This window comes from Procambarus clarkii, chromosome 48 (genome assembly GCF_040958095.1).
Source record: "Procambarus clarkii isolate CNS0578487 chromosome 48, FALCON_Pclarkii_2.0, whole genome shotgun sequence".
NCBI lineage: Eukaryota > Metazoa > Arthropoda > Malacostraca > Decapoda > Cambaridae > Procambarus > Procambarus clarkii.
This window is the reverse complement of record NC_091197.1, coordinates 3,916,432-3,935,330: the sequence shown is the minus strand read 5'-3', so window position 1 is coordinate 3,935,330 and position 18,899 is coordinate 3,916,432. Positions and strand designations below refer to the sequence as shown.

The following is an 18,899-nucleotide window of genomic DNA, read 5'->3' as shown; positions in this document are numbered from 1 at the left end:
CCTCGGTCGTGAGTCGGAGGAGTGGGCAAGCAGGGAAGGCAAAGCATTCCCAACTGCCAATATATGCTTGCTAAAGACTGACAAAAACAGCTTAATTGGTCACAAAAGCCTTAGATATGGACAAACTTGTGTCATCTATTTCGAGCGACATAGTTACCCTTGTGTACTGGTGCGCCTCACAGGTACTCTGTGGTCAGAGTACCTGTGAGGTTGGCGGCCCCTTCAGGTAGGCCTCAGAAGACTAATCCCAAGAGCATAATTTTCTTTAGACGATCGCCCTTGTCTCAAGGCCTCAACGTAAGATTTTCTTTGTATATGTTTATGCCTTTGTTATGATGAACAGCTGTTTCCTGAGTGTCTACAGGTGTTGTGTGCTGCTTCACCTGTCGGTTGTTAAAGATTTATTGCTTTATTAGTGTAATCTTTTAAATATGGATTCTGCTGTGACGGGGATTAAACAAAGCCATCTATATCTATAACAGAAAGTGTCTGTCTGTCTGTCCATGGGTGGAGGGGCAGACGCTTGGGGCCTGTGAGTGGTAAACAGTGATCAGTTTTGCTGCAGGAGTAATGGGGAATATATAAAACTCGGTAAACAACATCAACTTTATATACGTCTACACATTGACAACAACCCATCAGACTTCAAACAATTCCTTTGTAGTTTTTGGTATTCTTCCCAGAACACACACACATTAGGCAGTGATGTGGTTGGAGGCTGACTCCATACACATTTTCAAATGTAGATATGATAGAGCCCAGTAGGCTCAGGAACCTGCAAACCAGTTGATTGACGGTTGAGAGGCGGGACCAAAGAGCCAAAGCTCAACCCCCGCAAGCACAATTAGGTGAGTACAATTAGGTGAGTACACACACACATACACACACACACACACACACACACACACACACACACACACACACACTGAACGGAACTGCAACGTTGTATCAAACAAAATCAACATTAACGTTGTATTTGTCGTGTTCCATTGAACTATCCCGGCTGTAGAAAATCCTTATCTACACTAGAGCAACAAGCCATGTACGTAATGAAGTGAAGAAGGTCTAGAAGTAGTCATTTACTAAGGCATCCTTGGTGGAACCAGCCAACATTGTCATCTTAAAATCCCCACTTGGCAAAAAATCCCTTTTTCCAGCTTTGTTGGGGATGTGGCACTGGCCTGGCGTAGAACGGGCCGTAGAACGGTCCGTTGAAGCCGTTGTTGCTGAAGGAGCTACTGACGTAGCCGTCCGGCGCTGGCACCACGCTTCCGCTCTGGAGAGACCCGGTGGGCAGGACACTGCCGGTGTCCGCCCCGCCGCCTCCAGGAGCCGGGTACGAGTAGCTGCCTTCAGGGGCCTGGTAGGAGTAGCCTTTGGACGGGGCGGAGGCGCAGGCGGTGTTGGGGACGTACTGGATCTGGGTGGTTGTGACGTACTGGGGCTGGTACTGGGTGGTGACGCTGATGACCGTCTGGAGAACCGGATTGGTTCTGGTCACAGTGAAGTACTGGGTCTCCACCAATCGTGACGTCACCACCTGCAACATGGCACAACAAACTTGCAATTATATCGTCACTTTCAAATATTTAAAAAAAATTAAAATCCTATAAGAGTTGATGACATCACTGTATTTTGTAATATATAATATATATATATATATATATAAGAATTTTAGTGTATAGGTAGACCTAAATAAGAGTAATTTATGTGTTAAGGTTGTCATCAATTACTTGTAATTAAACTACGTAAATAAAGCATTTACACAGGTGCAGTTCTAACAGTGAAACGATGTTTGAGAGGTGTTCTAACGACATCGTGCGAGTTGGACTAAAAATATTTATATCCATCAACAGGGGGTTTGGCGGCTAGATTAACGAGCATTTGACCTTTGTTGATGAGGATGGACTGTATGTAAACAAAGTTTTCCTAAACAGAGATTTTTTGGGCTGATGGATTAACGAGTATTTGACCCTTGCTGATGAGGACGGGCTGTCTCTTGCGTAGATTGACTCACCGCTGAAGAACCGACGTAGTCAACCCGTCCTCGACTCAAGTCCATTACATCCAGCGGTCGACCCCACAGACACATTCATAAATTTTAATATGCTGTTCATTCAAAACGGGAGTTTTCTCAAGTATAAATTAATATTATAATATATTAGCATATTGTGTATATATAGGCATAGGTTAGGTTAGGTGTTTAGGTTCTGTTGGCGATTATTTGTATTTGTAGTACGTGGGTGAAGCATTTATAGCGTTGTGATTCGAACAAAATTCGTCAGTGAAGCAGTTGTTCCGGAAGTGTTCGAACATCAACAGTTGTGAGTCGTGTGTAAACCGCTTTTCATTCATAAACAGGGGGTTTGGCGGGTGCACGGAATCACTTTTGGATCTTTGTTTGGAGGACGGGCTGACGTAGTAGACCCAGCGCTCAGCCCGTCCTCCAAACAAAGACCCATAAGTGATTCCATGCACCCGCCAAACCCCCTGTTTATGAATGAAAAACGGTTGATACACGACTCACAACTGTTGATGTTCGAACACTTCTGGAACAAGTCCTTCACTGACGAATTTTGTTCGAATCACAACGCTATAAATGCTTCACCCACGTACTACAAATACAAATAATCGCCAACAGAACCTAAACACCTAACCTAACCTATGCCTATATATACACAATATGCTAATATATTATAATATTAATTTATATTTGAGAAAATTCCCGTTTTGAATTAACATCATGTAAAAATTTATAAAAGCGTCTGTGGGGTCGACCGCTGGATGGAATGGACTTCCATTAAAGCGAAGATGGGTAGCAGCTTTACCCGGGAGGAAGGGACTCTGCCCTCGTATACAGCGGCCCACTGATCGCTAATCCGGTTGCTGAACCGTTTGTTTAGGAGTGAAAAACACTTTACTCAGTGTACAAACACTAAGAGTTTACACTGAGTTTACACGGTGTAAATACAATGAGAGTTTACCCCTAGACTATGTTCAAGACTAAAGTATACTTGCTGGAAGGTCAGTAAGCACTTGTGGTGACCTTAATAATCTTCCAGAGGTTGAAAGGCCCTATAAGTGCAACACCAAACCGAACCCAAACCAAGCTGGAAGCGACTTGGCTGAATCTCTTAACAATCAGACGCGGTGTAGGCAGTTGATTTCCAGAGTACTGACCTGGGGTGGGGCCTGGACGGTGACGTAGGAGGTCTGGAGCTGGACTCTGGTAGAGGTGACTCGCTGGACCACGGTCGAGGGGATGAACACCTTCACAGAACAACAACATCGTTCATTAACACTGGATCACTATACCAGCTTAGTCTCTGCGCTCATTGGTTATTCCAGTTCAAGAAGACATGGATAAGGTATTTATTAAGAGAAAGCCCTAAGTTAGTACGCCTGTATTGTGCTTGGAAGGGATATGAGGACAAGGAGCTGGGGTATGAGGACAAGGAACTGGGTATGAGGATAAGGAGCTGGGGTATGAGGACAAGGAGCTGGGGTATGAGGACAAGGAGCTGTGGTATGAGGACAAGGAGCTAGGGTATGAGGATAAGAAGCTTGGGGTGTGAGGACAAGGGAGGACGGAGGGAAGGAAAGGTGCCCAACCACTTGCACCATCTGGGATCAAGGCGAGGCTGTGGCAATACCAACCAATAGCTAAGATAATTATCAGGAGAGCATATCAGTGTTTACACAAACACTAAGATGACTTGATCACCTTTGGGTAAATATATTCATACAGTAATACATCTTAAACACTCTGTCTCTCTCTCTCTCTCTCTCTCTCTCTCTCTCTCTCTCTCTCTCTCTCTCTCTCTCTCTCTCTCTCTCTCTCTCTCTCTCTCTCTCTCTCTCATCCCCGAAGACTGACCTGGGAGATGGAGACGCTGGTTGAGACCACAAGGTCCCTGGAGGTGACCACAACGGTCTTTGCTTCACAAGACCCCTGGCTGGTCTGTGGGATGGTCTCAGCCTTGGGAACATCGTAGAGCCCTGCGGGACACAACCAGTACTGTAGCACCTTAATGGTTTCCTATTGTTAAGGGACACAAAGCCGTTAGGCTTATGGAGGTCCTCTGGGGGCCAATGAATGGGGCTTTTCCAGAGCGAGACCCACAGGGTGGATTCACTTGTCTCTCCCCCGGGTACCTATTTACTCCTAGGGGGGGGGGGATAGAGGCATCAGGTGTAAAGAAATGTATTCCAAATGTCTCTCGCCCTGCTCGAGGATGGAACCCGGGAGCACTCGTTTGTGAACCGAACACTGGAACGGTTCTGTGTCTTGTTTAACAAACTAAATTAATAATTTCATGATTATATTGAGTGTATTAACATAATGATCAGTGTGTGGCTATTAATAGTATTATTATTATCTATTGTTTTACTAAATAATGTACTTGTAATTCTGTAAACAATGTCATTTCTAAATGTACAAACATTTATTTATCTCTCAATTATTTATTTTATTTTTAACTCAAATTTATTTGAGTTAAAAGTTATTTATTTTTATAAAAAGTTGAAGTTATTTATAAGTTATAAATAAATAATATAAGTTTTAAAGTTATAAATAAATGAAGTTATAAATAAATAACTCAACTTAAAAGTTGAGTTATTTATTTTTAACTTAAATTCTGCACTTCTACCAATTTCCTCTGTCATGGAGGATTGTGTCGGCAAGCAATTGGCCTACAAAGCTTAGATCCGTATTTAGCAACTGTATTTCCTTTGAACTTAATGACAAGGAAAAAATAACCAAGAAAAAAAAAGGACTCATTAAGTAAAGATTTATGGCAGGCCACCAACCATTGGGCCAACACTTAGTGGGCCAGCCAGAGGCTTAGGGACTTGATTGGTCGGGAGCCGGTCGGCCGAGCGGACAGCACGCTGAACTTCTGATCCTGTGATCCTGGGTTCGATCCCAGACGCCGGCGAGAAACAATGAGCAGAGTTTCTTTCATCCTATGCCCCTGTTACCTAGCAGTAAAATAGGTACCTGGGTGTTAGTCAGCTGTCACGGGCTGCTTCCTGGGGGTGGAGGCCTGGTCGAGGACCGGGCCGCGGGGACACTAAAAAGCCCCGAAATCATCTCAAGATAACCTCAAGATAACCATGACCACACACAAGGATAGTTCTCAGGAATACCCATGGAAAAAAATAACGTACCATTGAGCGGGAGGACTGGGCTAGGAGGGACGGCAGCCGGTTCACTTCTGGCTTGGGTAGACTCGTCACTCTGGATGGCAGGGGGGAAGGTGGGGACAGGCGCTGGGGGCGCGTCCAGCACCTGGAGAGGGACAGGGGGCGTCGGTAACTTGGCGGGAGGAGAGAGTGGTAGAGTGGAGCCCACCGACCTGATATCAAGATCACTTATCTTGTGGTCAGGGACTAAGTATTGATCAGGAAGTGTCGGCAGCTTGTCGGCTCTGACGGTCGGCTGCCAGGTCGACATCAGCACCATCAGCGTCACCCACGGGGCCTCCGTCACTTTCATTGTGGCCCTACAGAAAGGGAAATAGAGATGTTACTTCAGAAATTTAAATAGATAGTAGCCTAATAACGCCAAAAATATTGATATTATCTTGTAGATTCTAATCCATGCCTTGAAGGCATACAGTGCAACTTGCGCATCAATTCAGTTACAACATAACTGAGTACTATACTTGGGGTCAACCCCACCTACGTAACCCACAGTGGGTACAAATGCCCACTGACAAGTCCTACCAACACATGGACACACAGTTACACATACAGACAGTCCAGACTGACTCCCACGAACCAAATACGAGTCCAGGAACACAAAAGCCTTAAACCTCACTTGACAAAGTAGCGGTTCAAGGAAGAAACAGCCTGATAGATCAACGAGAGGCGGCACTAGATCATCTCACAGATTCCGAGCCTCGAACCGTCGACAACTAATGTCCACGTGAATGAAATATATTCGTATATATACACATGCTTTAAGCTTGTATTGAGGTTCTCAGAAGGTGGAACTACTGACCCCCCCCTAACAGGATGCAACCCTCAACCGTTGCTTAACTCCCGGGTTCCTATTTACTGCTAGGTGAACAGAAGAATTAGGTGAAACGAAACAAGCCCAAGAATATCTGTCCCGCCGGGATTCGAACCCGTGTTTCGCGATTATGAGTCCAGAACTACTTTACTGCTACATGCAAGCATATAGTAGAGTTCTTAAGCTATAGGAAGACCGCTTAATTTATTCTCTAGAAAATCGAGGCTTAATGGGTGACATAAATGAAATGTATGGATGAATGGGCTTAATAAATGGAAACATATTAGGCACTAAATATCCACATAAATTAAAACACAAAACAATGGATATAAATTGGATAGATTCAGATTTAGGGAAGGCCTGGGTAAATACTGGGTTGGAAAAACCGTTGTTGATTTATGGAAGAAGTTATCGGGTAACATAACTGACCCGCATAACAAAACCTCAAACCCATCCTGTGGACGGCAGTGGCAGTGAACTCACCAACCAATGTAGGTGAGAATTATTATTATTATTTACTTGCTAACAATTCAACACATAAGTGTTTTCAGCTGTTCAAGGGCCTTCAGGTTCCAGTAAAGAGTATTCAGCCTTTTGGGAATTTACCGAAATTTGTCATTCGGTTAACGAAATATTTGATGTATCGTTACATGGCGATAGAAGCACCATGGCGACACAGGACAGCTGCACCATGGCAACACAGAAGGACAGCTGCACCATGGCAACACAGAAGGACAGTTGCACCATGGCAACACAGAAGGACAGCTGCACCATGGCAACACAGAAGGGCAGCTGCACCATGGTGACACAGAAGGACAGCTGCACCATGGCAACACAGAAGGACAGCTGCACCATGGCGACACAGAAGGACAGCTGCACCATGGCGACACAGAAGGACAGCTGCACCATGGCGACACAGAAGGACAGCTGCACCATGGCGACACAGAAGGGCAGCTGCACCATGGCGACACAGAAGGGCAGCTGCACCAAGGTGACACAGAAGGGCAGCTGCACCGTGGCGACACAGAAGGGCAGCTGCACCATGGCGACACAGAAGGGCAGCTGCACCATGGCGACACAGAAGGGCAGCTGCACCATGGCGACACAGAAGAGCAGCTGCACCATGGCGACACAGAAGGGCAGCTGCACCATGGAGACACAGAAGGGCAGCTACACCATGGTGACACAGAAGAGCAGCTGCACCGTGGCGACACAGAAGGGCAGCTGCACGATGGCAACACAGAAGGGCAGCTGCACGATGGCGACACAGAAGAACAGCTGCACCATGGCAACACAGGAAGACAGCTACACCATAGCGACACAGAAGAACAGCTGCACCATGGCAACACAGGAAGACAGCTACACCATAGCGACACAGAAGAACAGCTGCACCATGGTGACACAGGAGAACAGCTGCACCATGGCGACACAGGAGGACAGCTGCACCATGGCGACACAGGAGGACAGCTGCACCATGGCGACACAGAAGGACAGCTGCACCATGGCGACACAGAAGGGCAGCTACACCATGGTGACACAGAAGAGCAGCTGCACCGTGGCGACACAGAAGGGCAGCTGCACGATGGCGACACAGAAGGGCAGCTGCACGATGGCGACACAGAAGGGCAGCTGCACCATGGCGACACAGAAGGGCAGCTGCACCATGGCGACACAGAAGGGCAGCTGCACCATGGCGACACAGAAGGGCAGCTGCACCATGGCGACACAGAAGGGCAGCTGCACCATGGCGACACAGAAGGGCAGCTGCACCATGGCAACACAGGAAGACAGCTACACCATAGCGACACAGAAGAACAGCTGCACCATGGCAACACAGGAAGACAGCTACACCATAGCGATACAGAAGAACAGCTGCACCATGGTGACACAGGAGAACAGCTGCACCATGGCGACACAGGAGGACAGCTGCACCATGGCGACACAGGAGGACAGCTGCACCATGGCGACACAGGAGGACAGCTGCACCATGGCGACACAGAAGGACAGCTGCACCATGGCGACACAGAAGGACAGCTGCACCATGGCGACACAGAAGGACAGCTGCACCATGGCGACACAGAAGGGCAGCTGCACCATGGCGACACAGAAGGACAGCTGCACCATGGCGACACAGAAGGACAGCTGCACTATGGCGACACAGAAGGACAGCTGCACCATGGCGACACAGGAGGACAGCTGCACCATGGCGACACAGGAGGACAGCTGCACCATGGCGACACAGGAAGACAGCTACACCATAGCGACACAGAAGAACAGCTGCACCATGGCGACACAGGAAGACAGCTACACCATAGCGACACAGAAGAACAGCTGCACCATGGCGACACAGGAGGACAGCTGCACCATGGCGACACAGAAGGACAGCTGCACCATGGCGACACAGAAGGACAGCTGCACCATGGCAATACAGAAGAGCAGCTGCACCATGGCGACACAGAAGGGCAGCTACACCATGGCGACACAGGAGGACAGCTGCACCATGGCGACACAGGACAGGTGCACCATGGCGACACAGAAGGACAGCTGCACCATGGCGACACAGAAGAGCAGCTGCACCATGGCAATACAGAAGAGCAGCTGCACCATGGCAATACAGAAGAGCAGCTGCACCATGGCGACACAGAAGGGCAGCTACACCATGGCGACACAGAAGGACAGCTGCGCATTGGCGACAGTCAAGCTGGGAAAGTAAGCCACAACTCACACTGGTAGAGGTCGTGCCAGATGGGTCGAGCAGGAGAGCGACGTGCACACACCACGCTGGTCAAAGAGGTACTGAGAGTCTGAGAACGGAAAGGTGGGCATCCCCCCATTGAACCCCTGGCCGGTTTACCGACCCACCGCTGTCCCTCCCCTGGCCGGTTTACCGACCCACCGCTGTCCCTTCCTTGGCCGGTTTACCGACCCACCGCTGTCCCTCCCCTGGCCGGTTTACCGACCCACCGCTGTCCCTTCCTTGGCCGGTTTACCGACCCACCGCTGTCCCTTCCTTGGCCGGTTTACCGACCCACCGCTGTCCCTTCCTTGGCCGGTTTACCGACCCACCGCTGTCCCTTCCCTGGCCGGTTTACCGACCCACCGCTGTCCCTTCCCTGGCCGGTTTACCGACCCACCGCTGTCCCTTCCCTGGCCGGAGTAGTGAGGACCGAGTCTCGGCGTTCCAGGCATCATCCGGCCACATGTCCCTTATATGACCTTAAGCTTGGAGAGTGGGCGTCTGGCTGTCTCTCTCTCCTGGTCCCTACGGCTACTTTTCTCCTCTCTCGTACTCACCCAATTGTGCATGCGGAGGGGTTGAGCTCTGGCTCTTTGGTCCCGCCTCTCAACTGTAGATTCTCGTGTATTCTCTCCCTTACTCCTGTGTATTCTCCACTACTCGTGCGAGTATAGATACAAGCTTTACATGAGTTAGTATGTATACAAGCTCGTGTAAAGACTATGATTTATGGACACTTAAGGTTAAGCCTCTTAGGGCACAAGTGTTAATTCTGAGCGGTGAAGACAGGCCGGTCTCTGGACTGGCCACTCCGTACAAAATACAACTGTCTTGCCTGTAACCAGAAGCGGACAAACCCAAGCAACCCACCAAACCTATCAAGGCGTGTAGGTTTGGTGGGCTGCTAAACAACGGTAATACTGACGCATGGAAGGCGTCAGTATTACGGTGCTGTATATTAGTACTAATTCGTTGTATTTTTAACATAGTAGATGTGTCACAATTTGAAATATTGAACGTAATCCACTTAATTATTAGTCCTTCATTAGTGACCATTGTCATTGTGATTGACAGCTGTCATTGTGATTGACAGCTGTCATTGATGCTGTGACAGCTGTCGCACCTTCACCCACCAATAATTGAGCACCTGGTTGTAAACTAATTAGTGGGTGGCGTTCCAGGGTAAATGAGTAGGGTAAGGCTTACCCTGAGGTAATGGAAGGGTAAACACTCTGCCTGCTAGCAGGAGTCAGCAGTGGTCTGCTCTTTACTCCTCTTTGGAGGACAACAAAATCCCAGAGTGGAATGAACGCGGAGGTGCCAACAGCCAAGTTGATCACATACAGGTAACCACAACCAAACATAGTTTCAAATGTGCATGGTTGAGCCCCATAGGCTCGGGGACCCGCGGATAGCGGTTGATTAACAGATGAGAGGCGGGACTGGAGAGCCGAAGCTCAGCCCCCGGGCAAGGACAATTAGGTGAGCACAGTAGTGGAAGACGGTCAGGCCCTACCTTTCAAGGGAGCGGTGGCTGAGCGGACATAACACTGGGCGCGTGATCATGTGGTCCCGGGTTCGATCCTGGGCGCCGGCGAGAAACAATGGGCAGAGTTTCTTTCACCCTGATGCACCAGTTACATGGCAGTAAATAGGTACCTGGGAGTTAGTCAACTGTCACGGGCTGCTTCCTGGGGGGTGGAGGCCTGGTCGAGGACCGGGCCGCGGGGACACTAAGCCCCGAAATCATCTCAAGATAACCTCAAGATAGGCCATTACCACGAGAATATGTTCACTCATGGAGTGTTGAGCTCCACCGCAGCCCACTCACACACAATGGTTGATCACGTGGTGGTGTTTGATACGTGTATACGACGGTGGTTGACTGAGCTTCATAGTGCATCACAGTCTTGACGGTTTCTACCACTGCGTCAGATTACCTGCGGTTTAGTGACACTAAAACCACACCAATACTGACGCATCCAGGAAGTATTGAGCATCGACTTAGGTCAGTTGGTCGTCTAAGTTCATACGCTTCTGGTTAGGCAAAACCACTTCAAATTTGACGCTTGTCGTGTCGGTGAACTCCTCATTGTTTCTTCTGACCTACCCGTTGAAGATTCCGGGGATTAATGTCCCCACGGCCCGGTCTCTGACCAGGCCTCCGGATATCCTCCATCCAGGACTAGATAGGCCTGGAGGAGGGCTATCCAGGATAGGCCTCTTCTAGACCTAGTCATATTTACTCGCTGTGTTTCCTCCTAAAATGCCTGACGGTTCCGGAGGGCAGCGGGGCTCTGGGTTGTCCTGACCTATAGGTGCTTCAGCTCTTGGGCCCTACCTTTCAGTCGTTGTTCAATGGGATATTTTATTGACACGTCTCCTGACCCCGAACCAGTGAGAAAGGGAGGTGCAGTGTGCCGTTCTATGTATTAATTTGTATTCCTCTGTTTGCCGTTGTATTCTCTGGTCACTCAACATGACTGTACCCAGCGTATTACAGAGCCATCATATGTTCTCGTTAGGTCGTTACAAAACGTCATTAGACAACTTGGTCTTTACACATTTAATATAATTATGACCGCCAGATCCGTGTGTCTCAATAACACTTGGAAGGGATATTAGACTAACAAGTGGGATATGAGAACGGAGAAAAGGGACCAGTGCCCACATACTTGAGCCTTCGAACGCCGACCTGGAAGAAAGTGAAGCAGCTGTTGTACCGACCTGTGCCACTGGACATGGGACTGAGGGAACGAGAGATATTACGAGACTCGTAAATAAATGCTTGACTTGGTTTATGGCCGTCGTACTGTGCTTTGAGAATAGTAATATTTTATTTTTTGTCCTCGTGTAGTGAAGGTGGTGATGGTCCGGTGCCAGAGACGTGAGCAGCGAGAGGTGAATGAACAAGTCCTGTGTAACAAGTTTTTGTTCTTTATTATTATTATTATTATTATTTTCTACCACAAACGTGGCCACACATTTACAATGCTAACCAGCATACCATAGATTTTCTTCTGTCCTCCATGGACAGGGTTAGAGATCTGTTAAACATATAATTCGGTGATTTATTGAACAATCAACCGCAGAAGGTGATTGTAGTGCTTTTAAATTGCTAATCTAACCTACAAATTTAATTGTGTGAGAGGTGAATGGACTAGTCCTGAGTAAGTGGTAAATGAACTAGTCGTGTCTGATAGGTGAATGAACAGGTGAATGATAGGTGAGGTGAGTTCTGTGACAGGTGAAAACACGAGTCCTTTTAAGTGTAGTGGACCATAGACCACAGAAGTACCAAGCCAAGCATCAGGCAACTTGTGGTCCACACAGACTGGTCTCTGCTGAACTTGGCACCTGTAACTCCTGCACCTCCCCCCGCCCCCCCTCACCCCTCCCCCGTCTCTCTCTCTCTCTCTCTCTCTCTCTCTCTCTCTCTCTCTCTCTCTCTCTCTCTCTCTCTCTCTCTCTCTCTCTCTCTCTCTCTCTCTCTCTCTCTCTCCTGCAACCTCCAGTTTGCTAATTGTACATTTCATTACAAGACAACTAGGAGCCTGTGAGCCCCACTGCTCATCATTCATCATACATGCTAGTTTATTTTGTTAGTTGTATGTGTTTTGTAGTTTGTTGTTGGTTAGTGATCATTGGTGCACCTAGAGGGTCTCCGTGGCGCAGTGGTAGTATGTGCACCCTACTTGAGGGGTGAGCAAGCAATTTCCAGACCAGTCCGAGCTCCGTGGTAGGATTGCGTACCGATTCTTAACTACTCGCCCCCTGTTCATTTTGTAGTAATTGGCAAACAGGTTGTAAACCGATTGACATGACATGTTCCAGGGGGGAAAACTAGCATAGTGTAAGACTCAAGGTAAGGTAAGGTAATTATCAGGGGAACGCACCAAGCCATTACGACTATATAGCACTGGGAAGGGGGTCAGGATAAGGATTTGGGATGGGACGGGATGGAAGGAATGGTGCCCAACCACTTGGACGGTCGGGGATTGAACGCCGACCTGGATGAAGCGAGACTGTCGCTCTACCGTCCAGTCCAAGTGGTTGGACTGGACTCAAGATGAAGGGCAGGGCGGCACAGCTCTTAACATGGCTAAATAGGAGTCAGACGTCGTCGACTGCTCCTGTCTACCCCAGTCCTATGTAAACCTCTGGACCGACCACTGTGTCGCACAGTCCATAGAGTCTACAGGTTCGATCGAATTTTGGCCATAAGCCTCCTCCCAATTCCACCAACGACCAGTAACAACGTCCGCTTCTTGCAGGTCGGCGTTCAATCCCCGACCGTCCAGGTGGATGGGCACCTTTCCTTCCCTAACGTCCTATTCCAAATCCTTATCCTGACTATTCCAAGGGTTATGTAGTCGTAATGGCTTGGCGCTTTCTCCTCATAGTTCTCTTCCTTCTATTGCCATTATCCTACAGCCATCTCTCTATGAAGGACCAATCGAATGTAAGGGGAAAACGCTAAGTCAGTTTGACAATTTAGCACTTGGAAGGGATATGAGGACATGTAGCTGGGATATGAGGACAAGGAGCTGGTATATGAGGACAAAGAGCTGAGATATGAGGGACAAAGAGCTGGGATATGAAGACAAAGAGTTGGGATATAAGGACAAAGAGCTGGGATATGAGGACAAAGAGCTGGTATATGAGGACAAAGCGCTGGTATATGAGGACAAAGAGCTGGGATATGAGGACAAAGCAGAAATATGAGGACGGAGTGAGGACCGGTGCCCAACCACTTGTACCATATTAATCGAACACCTGCCTAGAACATCATGCGGCGATCGGCTTACAACCAAGTCTCCAGTTACTAATGAGTGAACAGGGCGAACACTTAAGAATCTGTGCCCATTTTATCCTCCTAACCAAAGGCTCGAACCTGGATGAAATTACTAGCGAGACTTCGGGGTGTAACTATAGCCTGAGCTTGTAAAAACATCTTAATTACCTTCAGTGGTGGGGTGCTTAATAACTCACTAGCTTCTATAGCAGCTATCTTACCCCTGTCAAAGTAGGAGAGACACAGGTGCATGTACTCACCAAATTGTTGTGCTTGCTGGGGTTGAAATTTGGCTCTTTGGCCCCGCATCTCAACTGTCAATCAACTGGTGTACAGATTCTTGGGCCTATTGGGCTCTATTACATATGTGAATATGTGTATGTATGTTTATATGTGTGTTTATGTGTATATATGTGTACATATGTATATATATATATATATATATATATATATATATATATATATATATATATATATATATATATATATATATATATATATATATATATATGTCGTACCTAGTAGCCAGAACGCACTTCTCAGCCTACTATGCAAGGCCCGAGTTGCCTAATAAGCCAAGTTTTCCTGAATTAATATATTTTCTCTAATTTTTTTCTTATGAAATGATAAAGCTACCCGTTTCATTATATATGAGGTCATTTTTTTTTATTGGAGTTAAAATTAACGTAGATATATGACCGAACCTAACCAACCCTACCTAACCTAACCTATCTTTATAGGTTAGGTTAGGTTAGGTAGCCGAAAAGGTAGGTTAGGTTAGGTAGGTTAGGTTGCCGAAAAACAATTAATTCATGAAAACTTGACTTATTAGGCAAATCGGGCCTTGCATAGTAGACTGAGAAGTGCGTTCTGGCTACTAGGTACGACATATATATATATATATATATATATATATATATATATATATATATATATATATATATATATATATATATGTCGTACCTAGTAGCCAGAACGCACTTATCGGCCTACTATGCAAGGCCCGATTTGCCTAATAAGCCAAGTTTTCCTGAATTAAGTTATTTTCTCTAATTTTTTTCTTATGAAATGATAAATCTACCCATTTCATTATGTATGTTGTCAATTTTTTTTTATTGGAGTTTAAATGAACGTAGATATATGACCAAACCTAACCAACCCTACCTAACCTAACCTAACCTATCTTTATAGGTTAGGTTAGGTTAGGTAGCCGAATAAGTTAGGTTAGGTTAGGTTAGGTAGGTTAGGTAGTCGAAAAACAATTAATTCATGAAAACTTGGCTTATTAGGCAAATTGGGCCTTGCATAGTAGGCTGATAAGTGAGTTCTGGCTACTAGGTACGACATATATATATATATATATATATATATATATATATATATATATGTCGTACCTAATAGCCAGAACGCACTTCTCAGCCTACTATTCAAGGCCCGATTTGCCTAATAAGCCAAGTTTTCATGAATTAATGTTTTTTCGTCTACCTAACCTACCTAACCTAACCTAACCTAGCTTTTTTTGGCTACCTAACCTAACCTTACCTATAAATATAGGTTAGGTTTGGTTAGGTAGGGTTGGTTAGGTTCGGTCATATATCTACGTTAATTTTACCTCCAATAAAATAAAATTGACCTCATACATAGAGAAAAGGGTTGCTTTATCATTTCATAAGAAAAAAATTATAGTAAATATATTAATTCAGGAAAACTTGGCTTACTAGGCAAATCTGGCCTTGAATAGTAGGCTGAGAAGTGAGTTCTGGCTACTAGGTACGACATATATATATATATATATATATATATATATATATATATATATATATATATATATATATATATATATATATGTGTGTGTGTGTGTACGTATGTATGTATACAGGATATGTGGAAGCTGGTCAGAATTGCATTTCACCTTTGTAAACGCACATTAATGGCATTATGTAAAAAGACACATCCAACACTGTTTATGTAGGACAGACGTAAATCTGTGTATTTTGTAAGTTAGATTATCATTTTATAAGCACTACAATCACCTTCTGTGGTTGATTGTTCAATAAATCCCTGAACTATATGTTCAACAGCACATTGACCAGCACTCTAACCCTGTCCTTAGAGGACAGACGAAAATGTATATAGGGTGGTTAGCATCGTAAATGTGTGGCCACATCTGTGGTAAAAAAAAAATAACAGCTCTGGGTACCCACTTACTGCTTACTAGGTGAACTATTTCTGCCCTTTCCGGATTTCGAATACGGAATTCTCTCGATTGTAAGTCGAGAACGAAGCCGCCTGTACTACCGAGACCCCTGACGATGCAGCGTGTGCAAGCCAGATATAAGTTAAGGTATGTGTAGTTGGTCCAGGTGTGTATGGAGGCCTAGGCCGGTTATGCAGCCAGCCAGGCCGGTTAGAACCCACATTTTTTTCCTGGGTCAAACAGAGGCCAACAGCACGCCATAAACCTCGAAATTGAATCATTCTTTCAATCTGGTCATTCAAGATAAAATTTTGTTTTATTTCAGAATTTACAAGTAAATATATATATATACAGGTTTATGTAGGCTTGTATGGGTAGGCCTACGTACACGGTGGGTTACCATAAGAGGACAATAGGTCTATATAAACCATATTTCTGTGCAACTGAGGTTGGTCTATTCCTTTCGATGATTTAATTTCTGTAGATACTTATGGACAAGTAATTTAGAAAATAAACTATTTTTATAGTAAATGTAATTGCTGAAACAAAATAAAAAAATCTATTTGAATATATAACTTTATAACTACAAGAAAAACATTATTTTCAAACCATATTATTGCATGTTTATATAATAGTCTTCCCATGTAAAAGTACATGTTTTTTACTGATTACTGAAATGATCATCATAGAAAACATGTATTATTATCAGGGGTAACATGTGAATAATTCATTTTGTCGGGGTCAGGTAGATTGCGCGTATAATCTCTATTGAAGGTCAACATTCTTCTAACTGGATAACTAAAACTGGAACTGATCTCAGGATATATTGGATATATAATTTGTACCAAGAGAGAGACAACAACGTCACTTTCCTGCATTTTTTATTTTATTAACAAACTTAAGTATACACAACAGAGTGCGGACTCCTGGTTCAACCTTGACACCGAGCGGACGTCTGGACACCTCCGCCTGGGAGCTGTCGGATCACGTCCTGTTTTTCGCGTTTTAGCTTTGATACTGCCGTTTGGCATCCCAATTCAACGATCCGGTTGTACGACGTCTGGCGCACATATCGCCTTGGGTTACAGGATTGTTGATAGACTTTTTTTATGTGTTCAAGCTGGTTCTCCCAGCGGGAAGACGGTGTCCGGCGCCGGCTTGGCCGAGAGGTGCCGGGGGTTGGTGGGTCTTGGTGGGCTCCTGGTGTGCCATCAGTCATGCTGGGCGGCTGCCTTCTGCTCTGCCGGGGGACACTGGTGACTTTTGCGTTTTCGTTGGGGGCCGAGTTTTTGGTTTTGCTACCTGGTGTTCTCTGTGTGGGGCGGGGCCGGTGCTTGTCGCCCTGAAGGACGCCTGGGGCGCCCCAATCATCTGCCCGTCTGTGCGTTTCTTTGCCGCATGGCATATTAATTTCCAGTGATTGGCGTCACTTATTTCCCGATTTGGCTTGGCGTTTCACCTTTCTGGGCCTCGCGATTAACCCTTACCTGGTACGCCGGGGCGCATCCGATCCCACGATCGTCGCCCCTAAATCAACAACAACAACACAGCAATGTGTTGCTGCCCTATTCTATAGGAAAGATTATACAGTGTAGGTCATAAACCAGCTATAAGTTCATCTAATATTCCCCATCTCACAGGATGGTTAGTCATACATGGAGTCAAGGGGAGGAAATACCAGCCTAATAAATGAACTAAACTTGTCTGTGTCATCATACAGGACAACACCTATGTGAGATGGTATCCATACAAATGACACTGAAACTTTTGCTCTCTGCAGTAATAATGTTCATTTGGATGTTACAACACTCCTAGTATCTATTTTGTGTTTCGGGTTTTTAAGGGCATGAAGAGCTGACTTTGAATCACAGAAAATTACTCCGCCACTGTTCTTCAGTGCGTTAGTGGCAAGTTGTAGTGCAGCTAATTCTGCTTGTGTGGAGCTGAGCCAGTTACTCAGTCTCTCACTTGTGGTGTGTGTACATATGTTGTCATTGTATATTCTACAGGCTGCTGCAGTGTGACCTGTTGATATTTGAACAGACTCATTAGCGTAAGCATAGTGCTTGTGAGGCCGTAAGTTATTTATAAAGGAATCAATTGTTTCAAGTGTTGTTGCTTTCAGGAGTGCTGAGTTTTCCTTGCTCTTTTTGCTGATGGGCGTGTAAGACACTTGCATTTCAGGGTACAGATATAATGGGATATCATTGGCTAGTACGTTGTATACAATGGGAATATTTAGTATAATGAGACTGGCAACATTTCTACTCAACCAGCTTGCATATAGGTTGCCCGCTGGTGCGTTGGCAACACTCTCCCCCTATATACAATACTGTCAGTTTTTCTCTAAGTAGTAAGGATGATGTTGGGTCTCTCATCACCCCTACACAAAAGGTAGTACTGAGCTGCTCAATACTTTCTCATATGGTTGGGACTTTCAGCTCCTCCCTCATGTTGATGATTCTTGTGCATCTGGGGGCTCCAAGCGTTATCCTCATGGCTTCATTTCGAATTTTCTCTAAAGCATTCAGCCATCATTTGTTAAATGTTGTAGTGCTTGATTCGCTAGCTAATATTCACACCTAACTTGTGGATTACAGCAACAGCACTGAAGAATATATCTGAGATAGTTATTTTTCGATGACTCAATCCTATATTTCTTTTCATTCTCATGCTTTTTATTCATTGATTTTATCCTTTGTTAAGCCAAGGGTTGTTAATCCTTCAAGACTTATTTAATTAGTATAGGAAAGTGAGTATTATAGAAGCTTCAAGCTTAGTGAAGAAATGTTCGAATACCTAGGTTATTCAAAATATTAATATAAACGTTTGAATATGTAGATGTTTGCTAAATTATTGAGCTCAGACTCCCTGTTTATATTAACAGCAACAACAAATTTGCTTGCAGTTTAAAGCCAATCTTCGTTGTTCCAGTTTTCTAATGCTAGTGTTATGGTAATCTCCTGCTTAGCAGTAGATCCTGCCTGTAGATCCTGCCTGTTCCTTTACCTCCTACTTACCAGCATGCTACAACATAAAGGTTCAATATCAACAACAACAACAACAATAGGTGCCCAAACGTATTGTCTAGACACAACGCATCACCCCTCCCCTCCACCCTACAGTACCTGAGCGTCCACGCAGGGTGCAGTCG

General features: G+C 45.5%; 1 protein-coding gene across 1 annotated transcript; it reads right to left on the bottom strand.

Annotated features, from left to right (window-relative positions):
- Positions 1–592: 592 nt before the first annotated feature.
- On the bottom strand, positions 593–8,801 carry LOC123764903 (uncharacterized). The gene is made up of 5 exons (XM_045753102.2): positions 8,742–8,801; positions 5,170–5,504; positions 3,878–3,999; positions 3,181–3,270; positions 593–1,540 (listed from the first exon to the last, which is right to left on the bottom strand). The coding sequence occupies exons 2-5, from the start codon at positions 5,495–5,497 to the stop codon at positions 1,121–1,123; spliced, it is 960 nt and encodes a 319-aa protein (XP_045609058.1). The 5' UTR covers positions 5,498–5,504; positions 8,742–8,801; the 3' UTR covers positions 593–1,120.
- Between the last annotated feature and the right edge of the window lie 10,098 nt (positions 8,802–18,899).

Excerpts from the sequence above, each read along its gene's own strand:
- LOC123764903 (XM_045753102.2), bottom strand. The coding sequence starts at position 5,497 with ATGAAAGTGACGGAGGCCCCGTGGGTGACGCTGATGGTGCTGATGTCG. Across the intron at positions 3,271-3,877 it reads CCAGCGTCTCCATCTCCCAG|GTGTTCATCCCCTCGACCGT; the intron begins GTCAGTCTTCGG and ends TGTTCTGTGAAG. Across the intron at positions 1,541-3,180 it reads CCGTCCAGGCCCCACCCCAG|GTGGTGACGTCACGATTGGT; the intron begins GTCAGTACTCTG and ends GCCATGTTGCAG.